This window comes from Panthera tigris, chromosome D4 (assembly GCF_018350195.1).
Source record: "Panthera tigris isolate Pti1 chromosome D4, P.tigris_Pti1_mat1.1, whole genome shotgun sequence".
NCBI classification, from domain to species: domain Eukaryota; kingdom Metazoa; phylum Chordata; class Mammalia; order Carnivora; family Felidae; genus Panthera; species Panthera tigris.
In genome coordinates, this window is record NC_056672.1 from 12257228 (window position 1) to 12280192 (window position 22965).

A 22965-nucleotide genomic window follows, 5' to 3' on the forward strand; every position below is an offset into this window, starting at 1 on the left:
TCCACCCCACCTCAACTTCTTCCTTACTGGTAGAATCCTCATGTTTACTCTAGGATAAAATCCAGACTGGTTTAAGACTTAGCTATTACTATTACTCTTCCTGGTAGTTCCATTCTCCTTATCAGTGATTTATTCAGGAGAGGGTATGTCACCAGTTTCTACCCAATGAGAACTGAAGTAAGTCTACTCTTGGTCTCCTGGGAAAGACTTCCTCATTCTAGGAAGGAGACACCAGGAGATATAATCCATTTTTACATGTGGTTATGGTCTTGCTGGGATGTTTAACCTAGAACTGCTCCAGTTGTTTTGTAATCCTGAGGGGAATCAACCTGAGGGCAAAGTAGAAGAATAACATTATTAAGCCATTTAATCAAGTGATCCTGAAAACTGCTCTACCATCGATCCTTTGTTAAATGAGATATGTTCCCAATCTAACTAGTTTCCATTCGGCTCTCTGTTCTTTTTGGCTGAATGCAGGCTGATACACCATATGCACATAAGAACTTTAGTTCACTGGGTGGCTCAGTCAGTTAAGTGGCCAACTTGGGCTCAGGTCATGATCTCGCGGTTTGTGAGTTCCAACCCTGAGCCGGGTTCTGTGCTGACAGCTTGGAGCCTGGAGCCTGCTTTGTATTCTTGTCTCCCTCTCTCTGCCCATCCCCTGCTCACACTCTGTCTCTATCAAAATAAATAAACATTAAAAAATGAAAAGAATATAACTTTAGTTCACTACTGATGGAAATCAATTGGTTTAATATTTTGACAGGGAAATTTGATGAAAATATAGAAAGATTTTGACCAAGCAAAGCTACTTTAGTAAGAAATTTTAATTATATATTAGCTTCAAGTTTATATATGGTAATATGGCTTATAATAATGAAAACTTGCAAAAAATTTATTTCCAGTGACACAATGATTAAATAGTTTTTAGACTATTCAACAATGCCATGCTTCTTTTCATCAAATTTAAAAATATTTAAAAATCAAATAACTCCTTGGTTATACTTATGATTGTATGTGCACATGAGAAAAGTCTTTTACCACGAAGAAAATATGATTTTATTTGACTATGCATATACCTCCCATTAATTTACTTCCAAAAAATGTTTCTGAAACATTTTTTGAGTGTCAACAATGTGCTAGGCATTCTACTAGGTTGCTAGAGATATAGTAGGTCAGTGCAAAATAAGTCATTGGACTCATAAAGATTACATTCTAGAGAAGACAATGACCAAGGAGACAAAGTTGTTTGGGTTTCCTAACAAAGGGGAAAAGTAGGATTGTGTGATGGAAAGTAAATGGGTTGGTGGTTGAAGCCAACATTAGTAGAGTAGTCAAGGAGGCTCTTTCTGAAGAGGGGCATGATGGATGAGAAGTACTGCTCATGCAAAAAAAAAAAAAAAAAAAGAGTAATCAAGGTGTGGGACAGCAAAAACAACAGTTCCAGTGTGAGGAAGAACTCAGTGTGCTTTAGAAGCAGGAACCATGTCAGTGTGGTTGGTGCAGAATGATGGGGATTGGTGAGAATTAGTGTTTCATAGTGTGGAGCGGTAGACAGGATCCCACTCATGAGTAAAGGCTTGTAGGCCACATGAGGAGTTGTGATTTTATTCTAAGAGTCATAGGAAGCCATTAAATTATTTTAATTTGGAAGATGACACAATGTGACTCTTCATTCCCTGGCTACTGTGTACAGAATAGATGATAGGAACACAGAAAACAATTAAGAATCCGTCATCATTTGAGAAAAGGGGACCAAATCAAGCTATATCTTGCAGGCAGGATGAATAGGTTTTCCTAATGGAGTGTATGTTGGTGGTAGTGATTATGAGAGAAATAGCAAAACAAGTGTAAATCTCAAAATAGGTCATTAATTACGTAAGTCTGAAGTTCAAGGATACAGTCCAGGCTGGACAGTGTATCCAGAGGATGGTGTAAAACATAGATTTACTTTTCTCATTTAGTCACCTACAACTCTGCTTGGAGTCTTTCCTAGATTAACACACAAGGATCCATTTTCATTTTTCTCATTGTTCTTTTCACCTCCACTCCAGCCGCCAGGCTTTCTTCTGTTACTCTTCTCCCTCCCCTCCCCCCACAGGTGCCTGATCTATCCTGGAAGGGCTGGATCACATTCTTCAGATTCTATCTGTCACAGTTCTTGGGATGCATTGTGGTGAAATGTGGACAAGACAAATAAACCTTTCTTTTAGCAAAACCCTGGTATAGTGTTGCATTAACAGTTGGCAAGAGGAAGAAAGGGAAGAAAGGGCAAAGAGAGGAAAAATGACCTCCTTAAGTATGATATTCATACAAAGGCGATATGGGAAAATGAACGCATTCATGCACTGCTAGAGGGAGTATAAATTCTTACAACCTTTCTGGAGGGCTTTTTGATTCAGAGATCAAGAGTCATATTGGGGCACCTGGGTGGCTTAGTTGGTTAAGCGTCTGACTTCAGCTCAAGTCAAGTCTCACAGTTTGTGAGCTCTGCCCCAAGCTCAGAGCCTGGAACCTGCTTTGGATTCCGTGTCTCCCTCTCTCTCTTCCCCTCCCCCACTCGTGGCTCTGCCTCTCTCTCTCTAAAAAATAAACAAACATAGAAAAAAAGTTGTAAAGCTGTGCTTAGCTTTTTGATCCATAAAGTTAATTTCTATGTTTAGTAATAGGATATTAATAGCAGTGTTCCTTATAATAACGTAAAATAGAAAACAATGAATTATTAACAGTAGGAGACATTGTGTGGACTATTCAAAACCTAAAAATGTTTTCCTGTCATTAACTTTTACATTGTAGAGTGTTTAATTATGTAGAAAAGTGTTAACATATTATTGAGTAGTTATGAAATAGTATATATGTTGTGATTACGTAACATCAACAAGACTGGAAATTTTTATATCAAAATAATAACAGTGGTGTTGGTATTAAGTGACCTCCCTTCTTTCCTCCTTTCTTTCTTTCTTTCTTTTCTTCCTTCCTTATTTCTTTTTCTTTCTTATTTTCTACAATATACATATAAGGTAGGAAAATCTTAAGGTTAAAAAAAGAATCACTGATACTTGAATGGTGAATCACAAATTGACAGATTGGGAGCTCTATTATAGATAATGACATGAATGTTAGCAACCATGATTAATACCAAAAAGGGAATTGGCAATGCAAAGAGAGAATTAGACATTCATATTTAGCAAATAAGTGTTTTATCTAATGTACCCTCTGAAATATTTGTTGACATATTTAGGTCTCAAATGATTGAAAATGGACATCTGGACTGTGTCAAGGTTCCATTTAGAGTCAAACGTGATTGTGGTCCGTGTGCAGTGGGAATGAAAGAGAACAGCATTCAGATGGAAATGTCTTGGAAGCCCAGAGGAGCCTGCTTGGATTTGCTTTTTCCCTTAGTTCAAGAGAACTCAGAACTTAATGGTCTTAAAAGGCTTCCCTCAGGGCAAAGGTGTTGGCTTCAGTTTTTCCTTCCACTAATCCCTCTGCTTGTAGAAGCTGCAAGTGCACAGTGGAAGGTAGAGATAAACCATATGGCGCATTTTGGAGTCCCCACAACGATTTGTTAAATAATGAATTGCTATATTGTAGCTTCAGCTCTGGATGTACTTACAAATCAGTTTTTGTCTGGAACATGAGAGACTCCTCTTTCCCTATAATCAGCACTATGACTAATTTACCAACTGCTTACAAATTGTGAAATGGGCTTGGGGACAATGATGTCAACCTTTGGGTTGAGTTACAGATTTTATTGACAAAGATTTTATTGACAAACATTAGTTGGTTGACTTCTGAGCCCAAAGCTAAGAAGGCAGAAGAATGGGGAATATCAGTTCATATTTCTCACTCTCCCAAGATTGTTGAGTTGTTCAGTATTATTTTGTGAGATGCACAGCATCACTCTATATGTCCCGCCTCCTCGCCTTTCTTATGCTGCTCTCTCTGCCTATATTGCCCTTTCACTTCTAAATGGTACCAGGTTAAGAAATACTACCATAAACAGTCATTTATTTATAAATTCTAGCCTGGGACAGAAAACAAAAATCTTTATATTCATTCCAAAATATATAACAGTTACCTACCCAGTCTGAGATGTGGGGTGTGCATGACCATTGTATTGACAGAGTCATTGTAAGTTCAGACTGACAGACCACCCACATGCTCTTTGGGTACATAAAGCAGGGTTTAATTCTCTAAAGGGTATACAAGGAAGTCAGCACAGTCATGATAGACATCACAGAGGTCAGCAATATCATTCAGGCCAGATGGAGATTCTAGCTTCTGAAATCCTCACCATTGCGTACATAGTTACAGATGATAAGACCCAAGGGAGAATCTTATCAGTCCTTCTGGGGGAGTTAATAGTCTTTCTCTTTACATCTAGACTTAAATGCATAACACTGGATCAGTTCTCTAAGCAGAGTAGCCTGGGGATGTGCTGAGGACCACTTCTTTGACACCAGAAGCACCTCATTAAGCTCAGCTTTATACTGGAACTCAACAAAGACCAACCAAATGAGAAGAAGCAAAGGCTATTTATTCCACGCTTGCTACAGCAAGGGAGCCAGCCACGTCACTTGCATTTTGGCAGATACTCAAAGGCAGGCAGAAGAGTGGGGGTGGGAAAGGCTTCAAGTATGCCCTGATTAGAAGCTGTGGGCATGAAGAAGCTGTAGGCAGGTTGGGGACAAATACAAGGAGAATTGTCCATCATTAATCAAATTGTCATTTGGGGACAATTGTTACTGGGGTTATTGTCTGGCTTCCGGGGCTATCAGTAGAGAGAGATAGCAGTGTGACTTTACACAGGTGTAACTTATAGTAGGCTGACTTCCTGGGCTGGTTGATTTGATAGGTTGTTGCAGGTTGTAGGTCAGAGTTCTGTTTTTATATATGGTCTGGTCATTGTTAATGTATATAACACCGAATATAATCATAGGAGTCAGTACACCACAATACAGTAAACTTAAGCATGAATTGTCCCTATTCACCATATTTGTACATGCAACCTGCTGCTTCCTGATCCAAGTATATTCTTTTTTTTAATGTTTATGTATCTTAGAGAGAGAGAGAGAGAGAGAGAGAGAGCAAGTAGGGGAGGGGCAGAGAGACAGGGAGACACAGAATCCAAAGCAGGCTCTAGGCAATGAGCTGTCAGCACAGAGCCCTATGTGGGGCTCGAACTCACGAGTCATGAGATCTTGACCTGAGTTGGACACTTAACCGACTGAGACACCCAGGTACTCAATGATCCAAGTATATTCTTAAACTTAGTACCGCAGAGCCAGGAGAGAGGTCACTTTCCCAGAAGCCTCTGGGAGTCATGCTAACAAATCCTTGGATCAGCTATAAAGGTTATCCTGCAGTTGGAAAAATAATATGGGCAGGAAATGGAAGGCAAATTAAAATGATGACTGATTTTTCTCACAAAATACCTTCATAGTCATCATGTTTTATCCACACCCCTTAATGCAACCACTGTGTGAACCTTTGAAACAGCTCTCTACTATTATTCTCTCTTGGATTTAAGTGATTAAGACTGTGTCATCCTGATAAAGCCATTCATGGAGCTGTAGTGGTAAGTGGGCAACTTGCTAAAGGACTTGATGATGATATATCCTGACAATTAAATTGCCCTTGGACAGGATGCCACACGCAGGCATTCAGAGACTCTTTCTGGGAGTTGTGGAGGTACTGCTACACATGGGAGTTTAGATAAGGAAGCAAAAGACACTGAAAAGTAAACGAACCAGTCATTCCCCACTGGGTTTCATTTGAGCAGGCAGAGAGATTGACTGTCAATGACTGAACTGATTTTTATACATACATTTCAAAATGTAGCACTTCAGTGGCTCCCAACAATGAGTATTAAGTAATAATAACTAAGTGATAATAACAAAACTCTGGCAGTGCTCTGTTACCATTCATTTAGAAACATTTTTGCTTTACCAGAGGTGGTATTGTTTAAATTTCTCCCCCGCCTCCAGCTGCCTGAGCCATTGTGTGAGTCTCATGTTTCAAGTAATTTCAAATAAGATTGAAAAATGAGAACTAATTTCAACTTAGTCTAATTAAATAAGTGTTCATGGCATACCTTGTTCTCAACATTGTCATCTCACATGATGTCAAAAGGTGACATTCCATTCCTGATCTTGAAAAACAGGGAAGCACAAGTTAAAGAATATGTTGAAAAAGCTTCATAAGAACCACTAGTAACATTAAAAATACAATATATACTTTGGGGCACCTATGGGAAAAAATTGAATAAATACTTTTGAAGTCAATGAGGATAATAGTAAATAAAGCATGGTCCATAGACAGAGATAAAAAGAAAGCAAGAAAACATTGAAAAGAAAGAAAAAGATAATGTAACTTGACAAAAACTAAGTTATGGCAACCAAGGAAAATGGTTTAAACTTCCTTTTTGAAAAGCAAAGATCGACTATATTCTATCTATTAGTGAACTCCCTCCTAAGTAATGCTATATGACTTAAGAATAAAAAGGTAAGCCAAGATGTACCAGGAAAACACAAATAACCTAAGAGTATATGTTGCAGTATTAATATCAAACAAGTGTAACTCAAAGTCAAAAGAATTAAAATGAAACAAAGGACATAGCTTTACATTGGAGAAAAGAGCAATCAAAATGTCCTATTAGCAAAGATTATAAGAACTAGGCTCACTGGACATTATAAATGAGGAACCTCTTTTCTGCTCACTTCTTATGTCATTCATAAGGGGGTAATCTGATAGCATTCACCTCACTTTCTTCCCAACCCATGTGCTGCTCACTAGAGACATTTTTTTGTACCTGCAGATCTCATTCATCATCTCTAGGGATTTTTTTTTAAATAGTTAACTTTCTGATAGAAGCAAAGATAAAGAGTTTCACAGACAAAAGACTAAAGGAGTTCGTGACCACTAAACCAGCCCTGCAAGAAATATTAAAGGGGACTCTTTCAACAGAAAGTAAAGACCAAAATTGATAAAGATGAGAAAGGAAAAGAGAAAATCTCCAGAAATAACAACAAAACAAGTAATAAAATGGCACTATATACATATCTATCAATAATTACTCTGGATGTAAATAGACTAAATGGTCCAATCAAAAGATATAAGGTGTCAGAATGAGTTAAAAAATGGAAAATGAGTTAAAAAATAAAAAAAAATAAAACAACAACAACAAAACAAGAACCATCTATATATTGCCTACAAAAGACTCATTTTAGACCTAAAGACACCTGAAGATTCAAAGTGAGGGAATGAAGAAACATTTATCATGCATCAAAGGAAAGCCGGAGTAGCAATCTTAATATCAGACAAACTAGACTTTAAACCAGACTGTAACAAGAAATGAAGAAGGCCAGTAATAAAGGGGACTATCCAACAAGAAGATCTAACAATTGTAGATATTTATGCACCCAACATGAGAGCACGCAAATATGTAAAACAATAACATAGAGGAACTCATTGATAATAAGCAGAGGACTTTAACACCCCACTTATATCAATGGATAGATCATCTAAGTGGAAAATCAACAAGGAAACAATGGCTTTGAATGACACACTGGACCAGATGAACTTAACATATATAGTCAGAACATTCCATCTTAAAGCAGCAGAGTACACATTATGTTCAAGTCACATGGGACATTCTCCACAGTAGATTACATACTAGGTCACAAATCAGGCCTCAACAAGTACAAAAAGACTGAGATCATACTATGCATATTTTATGACTACAACTCTATGATACTTGAAGTCAACCACAAGAAAAAATTTGGAAAGACCACAAATACATGGATGTTAAACAACATGCTACTGAACAATGAATGGGCCAACCAGGAAATCAAGGAAGAAATTAAAAAATACATGGAAATGAATGAAAATGAAATCAAAACTGTCCAAAACCTTTGGGATGCAGCAAAAGCAGTCATAAGAGGGAAGTGTATAACAATGCTGGTCTACCTCAAGAAGCAAGAAAAAAATCTCAAATGAACAACCTAGCCTTAAATCTAAAGGAGCTAGAAAAGAAACAACAAAAGAAGCCTGAAGTCAGCCAAAGAAGGGAAAGAGTAAAGGTTAGAGCAGAAATAAATGATATAAAAACTAAAAGAACAATAGAACAGATCAATGAAACCAGAAGCTGGTTCTTTGAAAAAACTAATAAAATTGATAGACTCCTAGCCAGATTTTTTGATAAAAGAAAAGAGAAAGGACCCAAATAAATAAAATCACTTATGAGAGAGAAGAAATAACAATCAACACCACAAAAGTAAAATTATAAGACAATATTATGAAAAACTATATGTCAACAAATTGGACAACCTGGAAGAAATGGATAAATTCCTAGAGACATAAATGACCAAAACTGAAACAGGAAGAAATAGAAAACTTGAACAGACCGATAACCAGCAAAGAGATTGAATCAGTGATTGAAAATCTCCCAACAAACCAAAGTTCAGGGCCAGATGGCTTCACAGATGAATTCCACCAAACATTTGAAGAAGAGTTAAAACCTGTCTTTCTGAAACTATTAAAAAAAAAATAGAAATGGAAGGAAAACTTCCAAATTCATTCTATGAGGCCAGTACTGTCCCCATACCAAAACTAAATAAAGACTCCACTGAAAAGAGAACTACAGGCCAATATCCCTGATGAACACAGAATGCAAGAATTCTCAATAAAATACTAGCAAACCAACACTACATTATAAGAATCATTCACCACGATCAAGTGGGATTTATTCCTGGGCTGCAAGAGTGGTTCAATATTCACAAATCAATCGATGTGATATACCACATTATGAAAGAAAGGATAAGAATCATATGATTCTTTCAATAGATGCAGAAAAAAGCATTTGACAAAGTACAACATCCATTCATGATAAAAGCCCTCAACAAAGTAGGGTTAGAGGGAAGATACCTCAACATAATGAAGGCCATAAACACACACACACACACACACACACACACACACACACACACACACACACGTATATCATCCTCAATGGGGTAAAACTGAGAGCCATTCCCCTAAGGTCTGGAACCAGAGTGTCCACTCTCATCACTTTTATTTAATATAGTACTGGACACCCTAGCCTCAGCAATCAGACAACACAAAGAAATAAAAGGCATCCAAATCAGCAAGGAAGAAGTCAAACTTCCATTATTTGCAGATAACATGATACTGTATACACTTTATATAGAAAACCCGAAAGACTCCATCAAAAAAATTTGCTAGAACTGACACACGAATTCAGTAAAGTCACAGGATATAAAATCAATGTGCAGAAATCTGTTGCATTTCTATACACTAATAATGAAGCAGGAGAAAGAAATCAAGGAATCAATCCCATTTATAATTGCACCAAAAACCTTAAGATACATAGGAATAAACCTAACCAAAGAGGTTAAAGATCTGTACTCTGAAAACTGAAACGCTGATGAAAGAGATTGAAGATGACACAAAGAAATGGAAAGACATTCCATGCTCATGGATCAGAAGAACATATATTGTTAAAATGTCTGTATTTCCCAAAGCAATCTATACATTTAATGCAATTTCTATCAAAATACCAATAGCATTTTTTCATAGAGCTAGAACACACAATTCTAAAATTCCTATGGAACCACAAAAGACCCCAAATAGCCAGAGCAATCTTGAAAAAGGAAAGCAAAGCTAGAGGCATCGCAATTCCAGATTTCAAGTTCTATTACAAAGCTGTAGCAATCAATATTATGATTCTGGCACAAAGATAGACACATAGATCAACAGAACAGAATGGAAGACCCAGAAACAAACCCACAACTATATGGTCAACTAATCTCCAACAAAGGAGGAAAGAATAGGCAATGGGGAAAAGACAGTCTCTTCAACAAATGTTGCTGGGAAAACTGGACAGCAACATGCAAAAGAATGTTGCTTTTGTAACATTACTTTCTTACGCCATACACAAAAATAAACTCAAAATGGAGTAAAGACTTAAATATGAGACCTGAAACCATAAAAATGCTAGAAGAGAGCACAGGCAGTAATTTCTGTGGCATTGGCTACTGCATCATTTTTCTAAATATGTTTCCTGAGGCAAGGGAAATAAAGGCAAAAATAAACTATTGGGACTTCATCAAAATAAAAAGCTTCTAGGCAGCAACGGAATCAATCAACAAAACTAAAAGGCAACCTATGCAATTGGAGAAGATATTTGCAAATGACATATCTGATGAAGGGTTAGTATCCAAAATATATAAAGAACTTATCAAACTCAACACCCAAAAAACAAATAATCCAGTTAAAAAAATGGGCAGAAGACATGGCGGGGGGGAGGGGGGGGGCACCCGGGTGGCTCAGTAGGTTAAGCGTCCGACTTCAGCTCAGGTCATGATCTCACAGTCCGTGAGTTTGAGCCCCATGTCAGGCTCTGTGCTGACAGCTCAGAGCCTGGAGCCAGATTTGGATGCTGTGTCTCCCTCTCTCTCTGCCCCTCCCCTACTCATGCTCTGTCTCTCTCTGTCTCTCAAAAATGAATAAATGTTAAAAAAAATTTTTTTAAATGGGCAGAAGACATGAATAGATGTTTTTCCAAAGAAGAAATACAGATGGACAACAGTCACATGAAAAGATGCTCAACATCACTCATCAGAGAAAGAAATAAAAACTACAATGATATAACACCTCACACCTGTCAGAATAGTCAAAAGTAACAACAGATAACAACACGTGTTGGCGAGGATGCGGAGAAAAGGGAACCCTCTTACACTGTTGGTGGGAATGCAAACTGGTACAGCCACTCTGGAAAATAGTATGGAAGTTCCTCAAAAAGTTAAAAGTAGAACTAACCTACAATGCAGCAATTTCGCTACTAGGTATTTACCCAAAGGATACAAAAATACCAATTTGAAGGGATACATGCACCCTGATGTTTATAGTAGCATTAGCAACAGTAGCCAAATTATGGAAAGAGCCCAAATGTCCATCCACTGATGAATTGATAAAGTATATATATATATATATATATATACACACATATATACATATATATGTATATATATGTATATATATATTTCTTATGTATAACAGTGGAATATATATATATATATATATATATATATATATATTCCACTTAGTACACACACACACACCCACACCCACACACACACACACACACACTGGAATATTGGCCATAAAAAAGAATGAAATCTTGCCATTTGCAACAGTGTGGATGGAGCTAATGAGTATTACGCTAAGCTAAATAAGTCAGTGAGAGAAAAACAAATATCATATGATTTCACTCATATGAATTATCTGAAACAAAACAAATGAACATAGGGAGAGAGAGGAAAACCAAGATACAGACTCTTAACTATAGGGAACAAGCTGATGGTTACCAGAAGGGAATTGGGTAGAAGAACGGATAAAATAATGATGGAGATTAAGGAGGGCACTTGGGTTGAGCACTAGGTATTGTATGTTAAGTATTGAATTCTACACCTGAAACTAATATTACACTGTATGTCAATTGGAATTTAAATAAAAACTTAAAAAAAAGTAGTACTTTCTGAAATATCACTTATTTTAGTTTTCTATAACTTTAGTTTTCATAACAAATGACCACAAATTTAATAGCTTAAAACATTAGCTCATAGTTCTATAGGCCAGAAGTGGGGCAGGCTTCACTGAGTTCTGTAATTAGGGTCTCACAAGGCTAAGATCAAGGTGTCAGCTGGGCTGGGCTCTTATCTGAAGTCTCTATGGAAGAAATCATTTCCAAGCTCATTCTGATTATTGGAAGAGTTCATCTCCCTACAATTATATGCCCGGGGTCTCCATTTTCCTACTAGCTGTCAGGGGCACACCACTCTTAGAGCTCCTTGAAGCCACTCTCATCCTTCACACAGCCCCTCCATCTTCAAAGCTAGCAACAGCACCTTGCACTCTTCTGTGTTTGTTGTTGTTGTTTTGTTTTTGGCTTTTTAAGTTTTTACTTTAATTCCAGTTAACATACAATGTTATAGTAGTTTCAGGTGTACGATATGGTAGACGCCTTCTGTTTTAGATCCACCATCAGACAGAAAACTGATGAAAGAGATTTCTCTTCTGCCATCAGACAGAAAACTCTCTGCTTTCAAAGGGCTCATGTGATTAGATTAGGCCCACCCAGATAATCTCCCTGTCAATTAACTCAAAATCAACTGACTAGTACTCTTAATTGCATCTGCAAAATCTCATTTGTCGTGTAATGTAACATAATCACAGGTGTAATATTGCATTCATCATATTCATACTCCCTTAGATGAGGGCAGGCATGTTGGTGGGGGTTATGGATTTTAGGATTCTGCCTACCACATTGCTCATAGGCTTCTCTCCACTTACTGCCACGTGAATCTTAAAGGCTCAGCAGCCTTTACAACTATTTTGGAGTCTCTTAATTTTACCAAAATTTGTATTTTGTTTTCCACATTTTTGTGGCTTTCAGATTTCTGTGCTGAACAGGGGAAACTGCTGACCAATGCACCCATGATCATGTTAAAAGTTTCTCTGACCATTTTTGACAGTGATCTATCCCTTAATCAGGTTGTTTTATGATTCCAAGATTTTTTTCTTTGGAATTTCTGTTCAGAATCATCTCAGAGGCTGCATCTAATAATTCACATATTTGAGTTGGGGGGGGGGTGATTGTAGTGGGGGATCTAAATCTGTTCTTTGTTGGTTTTGCTCATCCTAATTTCCTTCTATGTTTACCAATAACATCTGATGAGCTCACATTTATTTAATTAGTCTGGGGGAACCTGAGAGTGTGATTTGAGGATATTTGCTTGGGAGAGGATTTGTATTTTCATAGTCCCCATCAGTTGTTGCTTCAAAGGCCCCAGGCTTAATGCAGGAGGTTTGATATGAGCTTTCCAGCCTTGCCAGAGGTCCAAAGCTTAGTCACTAGATGATAGTTCTGATCCTAGTTTTAGCTTCAGGGAATACATATATTTTGAATTTATTTCTCCCCGATCTTGTTTCAATTCATCTGTTTTCTCTTTCTTCCTCCCTTCTTACCTCTCTTCCACCCTGTCTGGGACCCTTCCTTACTTCCTTTCTCCCATGCCTAGATTATGCTAATAAATGCAAAGGATCAAATGCATGGGACACAATAGTAGCCCCCACTGTACTTGGCACTGGTCAGTGTAAAACATTGTGCTCTTTTCTGAGAAGCAGTTTTTAAGGAGACCATGATCAAAGTGATACACATCCAGAGCCTCAACCAAAACAAACATGAAAAATATGTAGGTTTGTTTATTTTGTTTACCTGGGAACAGAGAAGGCATGTTAGCTGTCTTCAGATATCTGAAAGGATCTTTCACAAGAGAGAAATAAAGCTTATCTTTTATCTTCCAGAAGCAGGACCAATAGGTGCATCTATCAAGAAGGTTCATGTTAGTGCAACATAAGATGGAACTTACGATTATATTTCTACAGAATTGGGACAGGCTGCCTTTGTGAGGGGAGAGCTCTCTCCTCTGGGCTCGTGTAGAGGTCAGATAAGTCTCCTCAGTAGTATTTTAGAGGCCAGGAGTACACTTCTTTGGCCAAGATGCTGTGCCCAATAAACTTCACTGTCCCAGGGAGCCAGATTCTAGGCTTGTTTATTCCATGACTTATAAATTTAGATACAAACTAAGGAATTAGAGCCATCTGGAAAAAACACACATTTATCTCACATTCCGACTACAATGGAAGGAAATTTTGTGTCACAGTATTGAAGAAACGTCCAATTGGTGAATCAGAGTAATCATTAATATTTTTTACTTCCAAAATAGTCCTCCTTGTAATGTGCCAAGAAAAAAAAAGGCAATTAATTTTTACACAAAATATTCTTCTCATGCATATCTACACTGGGAGAAAATATGATGCATTTTTCAGTAATAATAAGGTTCAGTCAGAAATAGAAATTTAGTTCATTTTAACCTAAATAGAATAGACACTGGTAAATGAGAATAGATGACACAGTATGAGCTATATAATTACATTTAAAATACATTTCAGGGTAGTTTCCTTTAATATTAAAACTGTAATTCTTGACAGAAATGAATTTTTGAATATTTTTGTAAAGGATATTGAGATCTTGGTATTTTTGTTCTTAGAATTTTATATGAATATAAAATCACACTTGTTCTAAAATCATCACTTTAGGGAAAACAATACATTTAACCTTTCACTGTGGAATAAAAGCTGATGTTGAAATGTTTTAGAAATCCAGGTACCCTTTTTATTCTCTGGATTCTAGAGTGACAAGAGAGCTCTGAGGAAGAAAGACTCAACTCCTATAGTCTTGTTCGGGACAATGGACACACCCCAAAGGGATGGGGTTATTCTGAGAAAGGAAAAATCAATCCAGACACAGAGAGGATGAGAGCAAAAGAAAGGTAAAATATGAGCCAGATGTTCTTCAGGACAAGAATGAAATTTGATCCCAAGTGACAGGCAAAGGGATGAGAGACCCAAACTATTTGACTGTATTTTATGAAAGCTTTAGGAGTATGGAATTGTATAATTTCAGAGGAAATTAACAAGGGAAGAATTTTGGAAACATACTGCTAAGCCAACATACAAACAACTTAATGCCTTAAGTAGAAAAGTCATGACATATCCACAGGAGACAAAAATTACAGAGGTAAAGCCTAGCCAAGGACATAATCCTGTAATCCTACTAGAGACCAGGATCCTGCAAACAGAAGGAAAAAAAAAAAAAAATATATATATATATATATATATATATATATATATATATATATATATATAATATATGTATAGTGTCTGTAGAAGAATAATAATGAGAACATTGAACATTCCTTGGAGTCTAAAGATAAGAATATAAGACTGGCTTTGCCTCTAAATAGATGTGTAATTCAGTTTATTCATCTTAGAAATAGAAATGACAATATGCATCCCACATAATTTTTCAAGGGCCAAGTAAGAGAGTGTATGCAAAAAAATTTAATAAAGTGATATATGGATGGGATCTCTTATTATTACTGTCTACAGTGGGTATCTGTTGTTTTTGCCTACCAGGCATGCTTTCCCATTAATTTGGGAATAGCGATCTGTTTTTCCCTTTAGTCCAATCCCGTACTTTCAGTGTAGATTAGTCAGAGAGGGCAGACCTCCCCCTGGAGGGGAGCCTATGACACAGATGAAGCTGGGGAGTATATTACATCAACCCTGGGCCTTGCCCTGGTGATTTCAGAACAATCACATGAGTCAAGTCAAGCCAATAAGCATTTAAGACTTCTGTTAGAGCTGGAGGAAAGGGAAGCACTTTATGTTGTAAGAGAGTGGGGAGCAATGTAAGTTGGTGGCCATTTGGGGAAAGCTTGCCTGAGAATGAGCTAACCCAAGAGGGAAAACAGAACCAAGAAATAGTGAAATAACATTCTGAGATATCATCAACCCCTAGGATTCAGATGTGCTTGAAACCAGAATTGCCCTTGGAGTTTCCAGTTGCGTGAGTACATAAATTCCTCTTTCTGTCCTAACTAGTTTGATTTGGTTTTCTGTCATTTGTCATCAAAACTGTACTAGCTGAGTCCCTATAATTAGGGAAACTTTAACTAGAAATTATTAGTGTTACCTGGAAAAGCTCCACACCTAATTTACACTAACGCAATTACAGTTGACCCTTAGACAATGGGGAGGGGGTTAGGGTTAGACCCCCTTGATTGCCTCTGTCATGAATCCTGTGAAGACATGAATAACATCTGGACAGTTTTCTCCAGCAGGAATTTATTGTTTAGGGCTTGATGTCTTCCATGGCATTTTCTTGTAACAATAATGGCATTTTCAATGGTGTAGACTTTCCAGACTTTCTTGATGTTCTTGGGGTCCTGTTTCATAGCATTGACTCCTCTTCCTATAGAGTACTGTATGTAATGAGACTTAAAGGTCCTTTGGATACCCTGATCTAGAGTGAATTAGAGACGATGTGTTTGAGGGCAGGTAAACCACTTTGACACCTTCAGTGTTGAACTCCTGGGATTCTGGGTCGCCAAGGGCATTGTCCAGTATCAAAAGAACTTTAAAAGGCAGTCCCTTACTGGTAAGGTACTTCCTGACTTCAGGGACAAAGCATCACAATGGAACTTATTTAGAAAAAAGGGTTCTTGTTGTCTGGGCCTTCTTTTTGTACAACCAAAAGACTGGAAGCTGGTGTTTATATTTTCTCTTCAAGGCTCAGGGGTTAGCAGCCTTATAGATTAGGACAGTCCTGATCATAAACCCGACTGCATTTACAGAAAACTGTAGAGTCAGCCTCTCCTGTCCAGCCTTAAATCCTGGTGCTAACTTCTCTTCCTTACTAGTACATTTGTACATTTTTCCCCCAGAATAGGGCACTTTCTTCTGCATTAGAAATCTGTTTAAGCAGATCTGCTTCCTCCTCAATGATTTTCTTTATGGTGTCTGGGAACTTGTTTGTGGCCTCTTGGTTGGCAGAAACTTCCTTTCCTGGTACCTTGACATTTTTTAAATCCAAACCTTTTATTTTAAAGATTTTATTTTTGAAGTAATCTCTATACCCAAGGTGGGACTTGAACTTAAAACCCCCAAATCAAGAGTCCCATGCTCCACCAACTGAGCTAGCCAGATGCCCCTAAAGCCAAACCTTTTTAAAATTATCAAACCATCCTTTGCTGGTATTAAATTTTCCAGCTTTAGTTTCTTCACTTTCCTTTTGTTCTAACTTGTCATAGAGTGACTTTGCTTTTTCATGAATCATATTAGAGTTGACAGGTGTGGCTTTCATATAGCAATCCTGCACCCATATAAAAGCTGCATTTTCGATATGATATAAAAAAGTATTTCAAAGAAAGTGCAAGGTTTTCGTGCCTGCTGGCATAGCTGCAATGGCAGCTTCAGAAATCTCCTTTTTTTTTTAAACATTGCACCCTTATGCTGGGTTAATTTATCTTGAAATGGTGGGCAACCCCAGCTGCAGACCTCAATCTGTAGACATAGCAAGTAAATCATCTTTCTCATGTAACGTCATGACTTCTTGGGAACATTTCCAGCATCACTAGTGGCATTTCCTATGGGTCCCCTGGTGTTATTCAAGGTTTATGATGTTGCACTAAACTCAATGAAAAATATTTGAGAACCATGAGAGATTGCTTTTTACTGTGATGCAGTTTACTGGAGAGCCACACTGCTCAAGCAGAGATGATTAGCGTCACAGGGCATTTCAGGAGGATGCTCCCAACACTTGAACGCACTGCAGTAGCAACGGGAGGTGGCTACCAAATTATTGCTATAGTGCAGTATGTAGTTTGTTTTCTGCAGTTATGACTTAATATAGCATTCTCACATTTGTTTACATTTCTTTCAACTGCAAATGGTGCCATGAATGCTCTGTGTGTCCACAAACTTTGATATATTTCAACTTTTCTGTAGCAGGTTTGTATATATTTTGTGGCAGTAAATGATAAAAGAGACTAGCATCTACCTATGTTTTATGCATTCGGACATACTACTGTTTTCTTAATTTGGTGGGGGGGATATTTCTAGGCTACACAGTTTGCGAGTTTTTTCACATTGTCACAAATCTCCACAAACTTTTCCAATATATTAATTGAAAAAAATTCCTCACAGAAGTGGACGTGTGCAGTTCAAACCTGAGTTGTTTAAGTGTCAACTGTACTAATTGGTCATAAAATGGGTGCCAAAAGAGTAAATGCTCTTCTGGTCTTGAAAATCCTTACTCTCGGGCCGCCTGGGTGGCTCAGTCGGTTAAGGGTCTGACTTCGGCTCAGGTCATGATCTCACAGTCTGTGAGTTCGAGCCCCGCGTCGGGCTCTGTGCTGACAGCTCAGAGCCTGGAGCTTGTTTCCGATTCTGTGTCTCCCTCTCTCTCTGACCCTCCCCCGTTCACACTCTGTCTTTCTCTGTCTCAAAAATAAATAAACGTTAAAAAAAAATTAAAAAAAGAAAAGATAATCCTTACTCTCAGTCTCCTTCCTTTATTATTATTTTTTAATGTTATTGCACTTGCTTTTAGTTCCTTCCTGGCCCTTTAGAAAATGACCTTTGAGGTACCTGCGTGGCTCAGTCAGTTAAGCACCCCGTTCTTGATCGTGGCTGGGGTCATGATATCACAGTTTGTGGGATCAAGCCTCACATCAGGCTCTGCACTGACAGCACAGAGCCTGCTTGGCATTCTCTCTCTTCCTTTCCCTGCCCCTCCCCGGCTTGTGTGCATGTTCTCTCTCTCTCGCTCTCTCTCAAAATAAATAAATAATCTTTAAAAAGAAAGAAATAGCCTCAGCCTCCCTAGTTTAAAGCAACCTAAACACGATGCTACAGAAAGAGATTTAGTTAACAGAGGAAATAGCACCACAAGTCTGACATATATGCCAGCAGAACACCAGAAACTCAAAATCATGCAACACTCAGAAAGTCCTTCAAGGTTCAGGCAGTTCTCCAGCTTCTTCCCTCAGCTCCCAACCTTTACCTCAGACTGTGACATCCTCAGCTGTGTGTTTGGTGTACTCCACAGCCAGAAACATCCTGAACATACCTGGTCCCCTGGGGGAAGACTTTCAGTAGGTTTCTCACCAGCCTGCTCACCATGCAGCTGGGGGTGGGTGTTGTGGGGACGTGGGAAAATGTCCACCACCATCAGGAGCAAAGGGAGCCCAAATCCAGTTTCTTTTCTCTAAGCCTCTTCTCTGGGTGAGGATGTTCCTTTATCCAGATTAAAGAGCATGAGGAACAAAGAAAGCCACGATGATATTGAACTTAATTTCAAGTACCACTCCTTTCATAAGAACGGTTAACTGGTAGCCAAATGGTCTCATCATTGTTGCCAATAAACAGTAAAGGTGCCAAGAAACCAAAGCAGCACAGGAGAGAAAAGGAAGAAAACCATGGGTTTAGATAAGTTGTGAAAATGGATATCTGGTCTTTGAATAATTAAAGGTATTCAATCTGTAGGATGTTAAAGAAATCCCTAATCTACATTTATGTTAGAGCATGTCGTTACTAATCCAGGACATTAAAATTTTATCATTATAGTTATGGACAATTCTGCCAAAGAATCTCACTTATTGGCTATCAAAATAAGAGAAATGCTGAATTATAGAATACTATACATTGAATATTTAATAAATTAATCCCCTGTGCGCATGGTAGGAGTTCTAGAAATAATGCCTGTTGCATGACAGCACTTAATCAATATACTAGTTAATAATAATAATTTGAGAGCAAGTCAATGTCTAATAGGTTTGCAACCCAAATTAGAAGCACGGAGAAATCATACTCAAAGTTAAATTCATTCTTAAAAAGATCATTGCTAGTTATGAATACTTAAAGGAAAGGAAAGAAGATTGAAGCTTTGGTTGTAGTTGATTCTTTTGAGAGTTCCTGGGTCATTAAACATGAGCTTATTCATATAAATTTTGGCCCTGGTATCTGTATCTTATTATTTTTATTTCATATTTTTTCACATAACTGAGTTGTACCAGATTCTCTTGGTTGCTCAGCAATAGATTCTGACTCTGAAATCCATATTACTTCTCAAAGGAGGAAGAGAAGGAGGAAACAGGGAGAGGGAAGGAGGAGAGAGAGAAAGAAGGGGAGGGAAGAAGAAGAGAAGGAATAGAGCATGGAACCGGAAGGGGTAAAGGGAAGAGACGTGGACAAAGGAAAAGGAGAAGGAGGAGGGAGGAGAGAAAGACGGACGAGGGAGCATGGAGGCAGTGGGGAGGACCAGACATCTCACTCATTTTGACATAGCAAGTGGACTCTAACTTTTTATATCAAATATTATAAAGTGAACCTCAAGATGTGCACAGAGTGGGTGACAGGAGCTCCCTATTCCTAGAGAATTAAAAAAATACTATGCCATCAATCCTTGATTAGGACACAAATACTTAATCTTAAACTTCTGAGTGTTAAACAGTTTAAATGCAAGTTTTTAAAATAGATTTAAATGATTAAACATGGAGTTAGTAGAAGCTAATTTTCTTAGAGAATTGGTTTTTTTCCCTCAGCTTAATTGCACGACATCTGGTAGAAGAAGGTTTAATGCCGGGGGGAGAACATGCTGAAAGTGACTTTGAAAGGTACTGGGCAGGGGCTTGTCTGGAATCGATCAGATGATTGTTAAGACAGGAAGAGAAAGGAGATGAATAGGTTTGCCTCTGTGGCCGTTTACATCTTGCTGATAAACACCTATTTTAGGTTTGCTGTTCTGGTCAGATCTTCTTGGCAACTTCTTAAATGATCTGATAAGGCTGATAAATCTATTAGAGTAGGCTCACATGGTGGGATTCCCACTTCCCGAGTTGGTCTGGTCGCACTTTCCTACAGAAAAGTCCTGTATCAGCCACCTGAGCTATAATTTTCTTACCCCAGGGATATTATGGCGCAAGAAATTAATATAAAGAGAAGACATTGCTTTAATCCCCACACTTCATTGGTTTGATGAAGTTTGAGGAAAACACAAATAACTCAAGTCTATTGAGGATCAGCAATTCACATTTAAAAAGCATAAAGCTTATTAATGGTCTTGAAGAGAAAAGATTCCATATGAATATAAAACCATCATTATCATTGGCAACATGTCCAAAATATCTTGCCAACATTTTTCTGATTCAGACTGTTACATTTCACATTAAAATATAATAAAAAGATATTCATTAAAAAGACCTTATAAACAGACAAAGCTTGAAAAACACAAAAGATACTTAGGAAACTCCACGCAAACAACAAGCACATTTTAGGGTACTTTTCCCAAGAGATAATGACAAAGTCCGGAGGTAGTAATAGCAGTAAGAGTTGAAATTTAATTGAGCACTGGGCATCCGTTAGGCACTGTTCCACCTGCTTTCAATATATTATCTTCCGTAATAAAACCCCTCTGCAATAAATATTGTTCTATTCTTATTTCATCAATAAGGAATCAGGAAAGCAAAAATTCCACAGAATGTACTGGTGTATCCAAAGAGAAAGGAGTGAATCTGAATTTGAGGATATTAGAGAGTCAATCTCATGTATCCCCACACAAGGATGTTGGAAAGTGTTTACCAGTCACAGAAGACAGTAAAGCTGGTAAAGTTGGTGTAAAGGGGAAAGAACAGAACAAAAAAGCAACTAGCCTGTCAGCTTGGTTTAAGGAGCTCTAAAATAATAAGCTCTATTTGTTGAGTTTTCTTAATACACTGCTACTCAGTGTACTGAAACACTTTTAAATCTGTGTAGTAACCATGTACCACAGAAAGGACTTGCTTCTGGACAGCTCTGTCTCTGACACAGATTGGCTACAGAGACCTGACATCTTGGTTGCAAATATATTATGTTGCCATCACTTTAAGCATATGCAAAATAAATATAAGCATAGGTGAAGTAAAATTAAAAAAAAAACAGATGATAGTAATGATGGCAATATTTTTTGGACTGACAGCAATATGCTGTGCTTTGGGCAGAATTGAGTTTAACATGGATCTTATTTACCCTTTTAAAGTTAATTTCTATTTTTCTTTTCATTCCTTCAAGAAGAAAAGGGCTAAAACAGCACTCAGTACTCTACTAGCACTTAGCTGGTGACAGTGGACTATTTATTTGGTTTTAAATAACGTGACTTAACTGTGGCTGTCAGTAAAATAGAGGCCTTAGCATACCACAGGCGCCCACACAGGGCACCACAGGCCACAGAGAAGCACTTAGTAGTTGTGTGTAGTTAAATTTGTGAAAACTGATCCAGAAGAGCACTTCACTATTTACAGGAGTGCTATAGTAAATCTTTTTGCAAACTGTAGAATCTATTTGTATTGTGAAATATCTCTCAATTTGTTTTTAAGTTTGAATTTTTGTGTACATGTGGTCTTCTTAAAGTGAGTCCCTTCTGAAATTAACCTGAAGCCCAGGTTAATCTAAAGGATTAACATAATAGTCGTTCGTTTGTTCACTCAATACTCTGAAATGATGCTATGTACTAAGCATATGCCAGGTCCAAGGGATGGCGGTGATTAAGTCCACTAATGCTCTTATGGTCCTCACCTGAGTTGGGGAGAAGACTTCTAATGCGTTAAATATTCCTCTCTTGGAAAGCCAAAGATGAAATAAGCACCTTCCTTCTGCAAGACAGCTATTCAGTCATTTTTTGAAAGCAATGCCATAGGTAATCATTTTGAATCCTTGTCGCATATAAACAACACAATAACGTGATGAATTTGTGTTGTCATAAAATATCAAATGTTAAAATGAGAACTGGCAGGTCTTGGGGAGCTGAATGCCCCAGAGTCCTAAGCTGTACCTAAAGGTTGGATCTTTCAGTGTTACAGCCTGGAGGGACTTCAGATTCTTGTGTCCACCCAACCCTCTCCTCGGTCCCATACCCTATTCCCCCCACCTGGCCCCCCAGAAGAAGAAACTCCTGTTTTCTAGGTTGAGAGAGTAGCTCAAACTGGAATTAGTCAGGGCCTTTTCATCCTCAGACTTTTTAGCTGATTTGCTGAATGATTCCGCTCCTCCTTCTTCTCAGAAAATCTGAATATAAATGACATATTTTAGAGTTTGAGGGGTGGGTTCCCTTGCTCCCTTTTGGTTAAACTTTACATGTTTGTAAGTTGAAGGTGTGCTGGCAACAGATGATGGATGGTAAAAAAGAACTTCTGCAAGTACAGCAGGAGCAGACCTGCTCTGGGCTCAAGTCCCCTTAGCCCCTAACTGACCCACGGATCCCCCTTAACTCCACCGGTCACTCTGAGAAATAGGCTGGTGGGCGGGCGAAACTCCAGATCCCAGAATGCCGAGGACGTGCCTCCCAACCCCTCTGTAGCCGGTTCGCTCCTCATTGCATTCCGGGAAATGTAGTTTCTTTCTAATCAGTAACCCACACTCTCTGGGAAACCAGGGCTGTTAGGTTTAAGGGATCCGCCCCTCCAGTGGCCCCGCCCTCTCCATTGACCCCGCCCCAGGTTG

At 38.2% G+C, this 22965-nt stretch overlaps 1 protein-coding gene and 1 long non-coding RNA gene across 3 annotated transcripts in view; one reads left to right on the top strand and one right to left on the bottom strand.

Moving 5' to 3' along the window:
* Positions 1–22863, bottom strand: LOC122232978. Its single transcript, XR_006210364.1, has 4 exons — positions 22042–22863; positions 13301–13410; positions 6098–6154; positions 1–329 (listed from the first exon to the last, which is right to left on the bottom strand). It is a non-coding gene; the product is annotated as an uncharacterized LOC122232978 (long non-coding RNA).
* CD4H9orf135 (chromosome D4 C9orf135 homolog) overlaps positions 1–22965 on the top strand; it is a 206336-nt gene that overhangs the window by 28460 nt on the left and 154911 nt on the right. The window contains exon 3 of one of the 2 annotated variants that reach the window (XM_042963637.1): positions 14279–14417. The exons of the other annotated variant lie outside the window; for it this stretch is intronic. Within the exon in view, the coding sequence (XP_042819571.1) occupies positions 14401–14417 (17 nt within the window). The 5' untranslated portion in view covers positions 14279–14400. The remainder of the gene's footprint in view (positions 1–14278; positions 14418–22965) is intronic. 2 annotated transcript variants of the gene reach the window in all.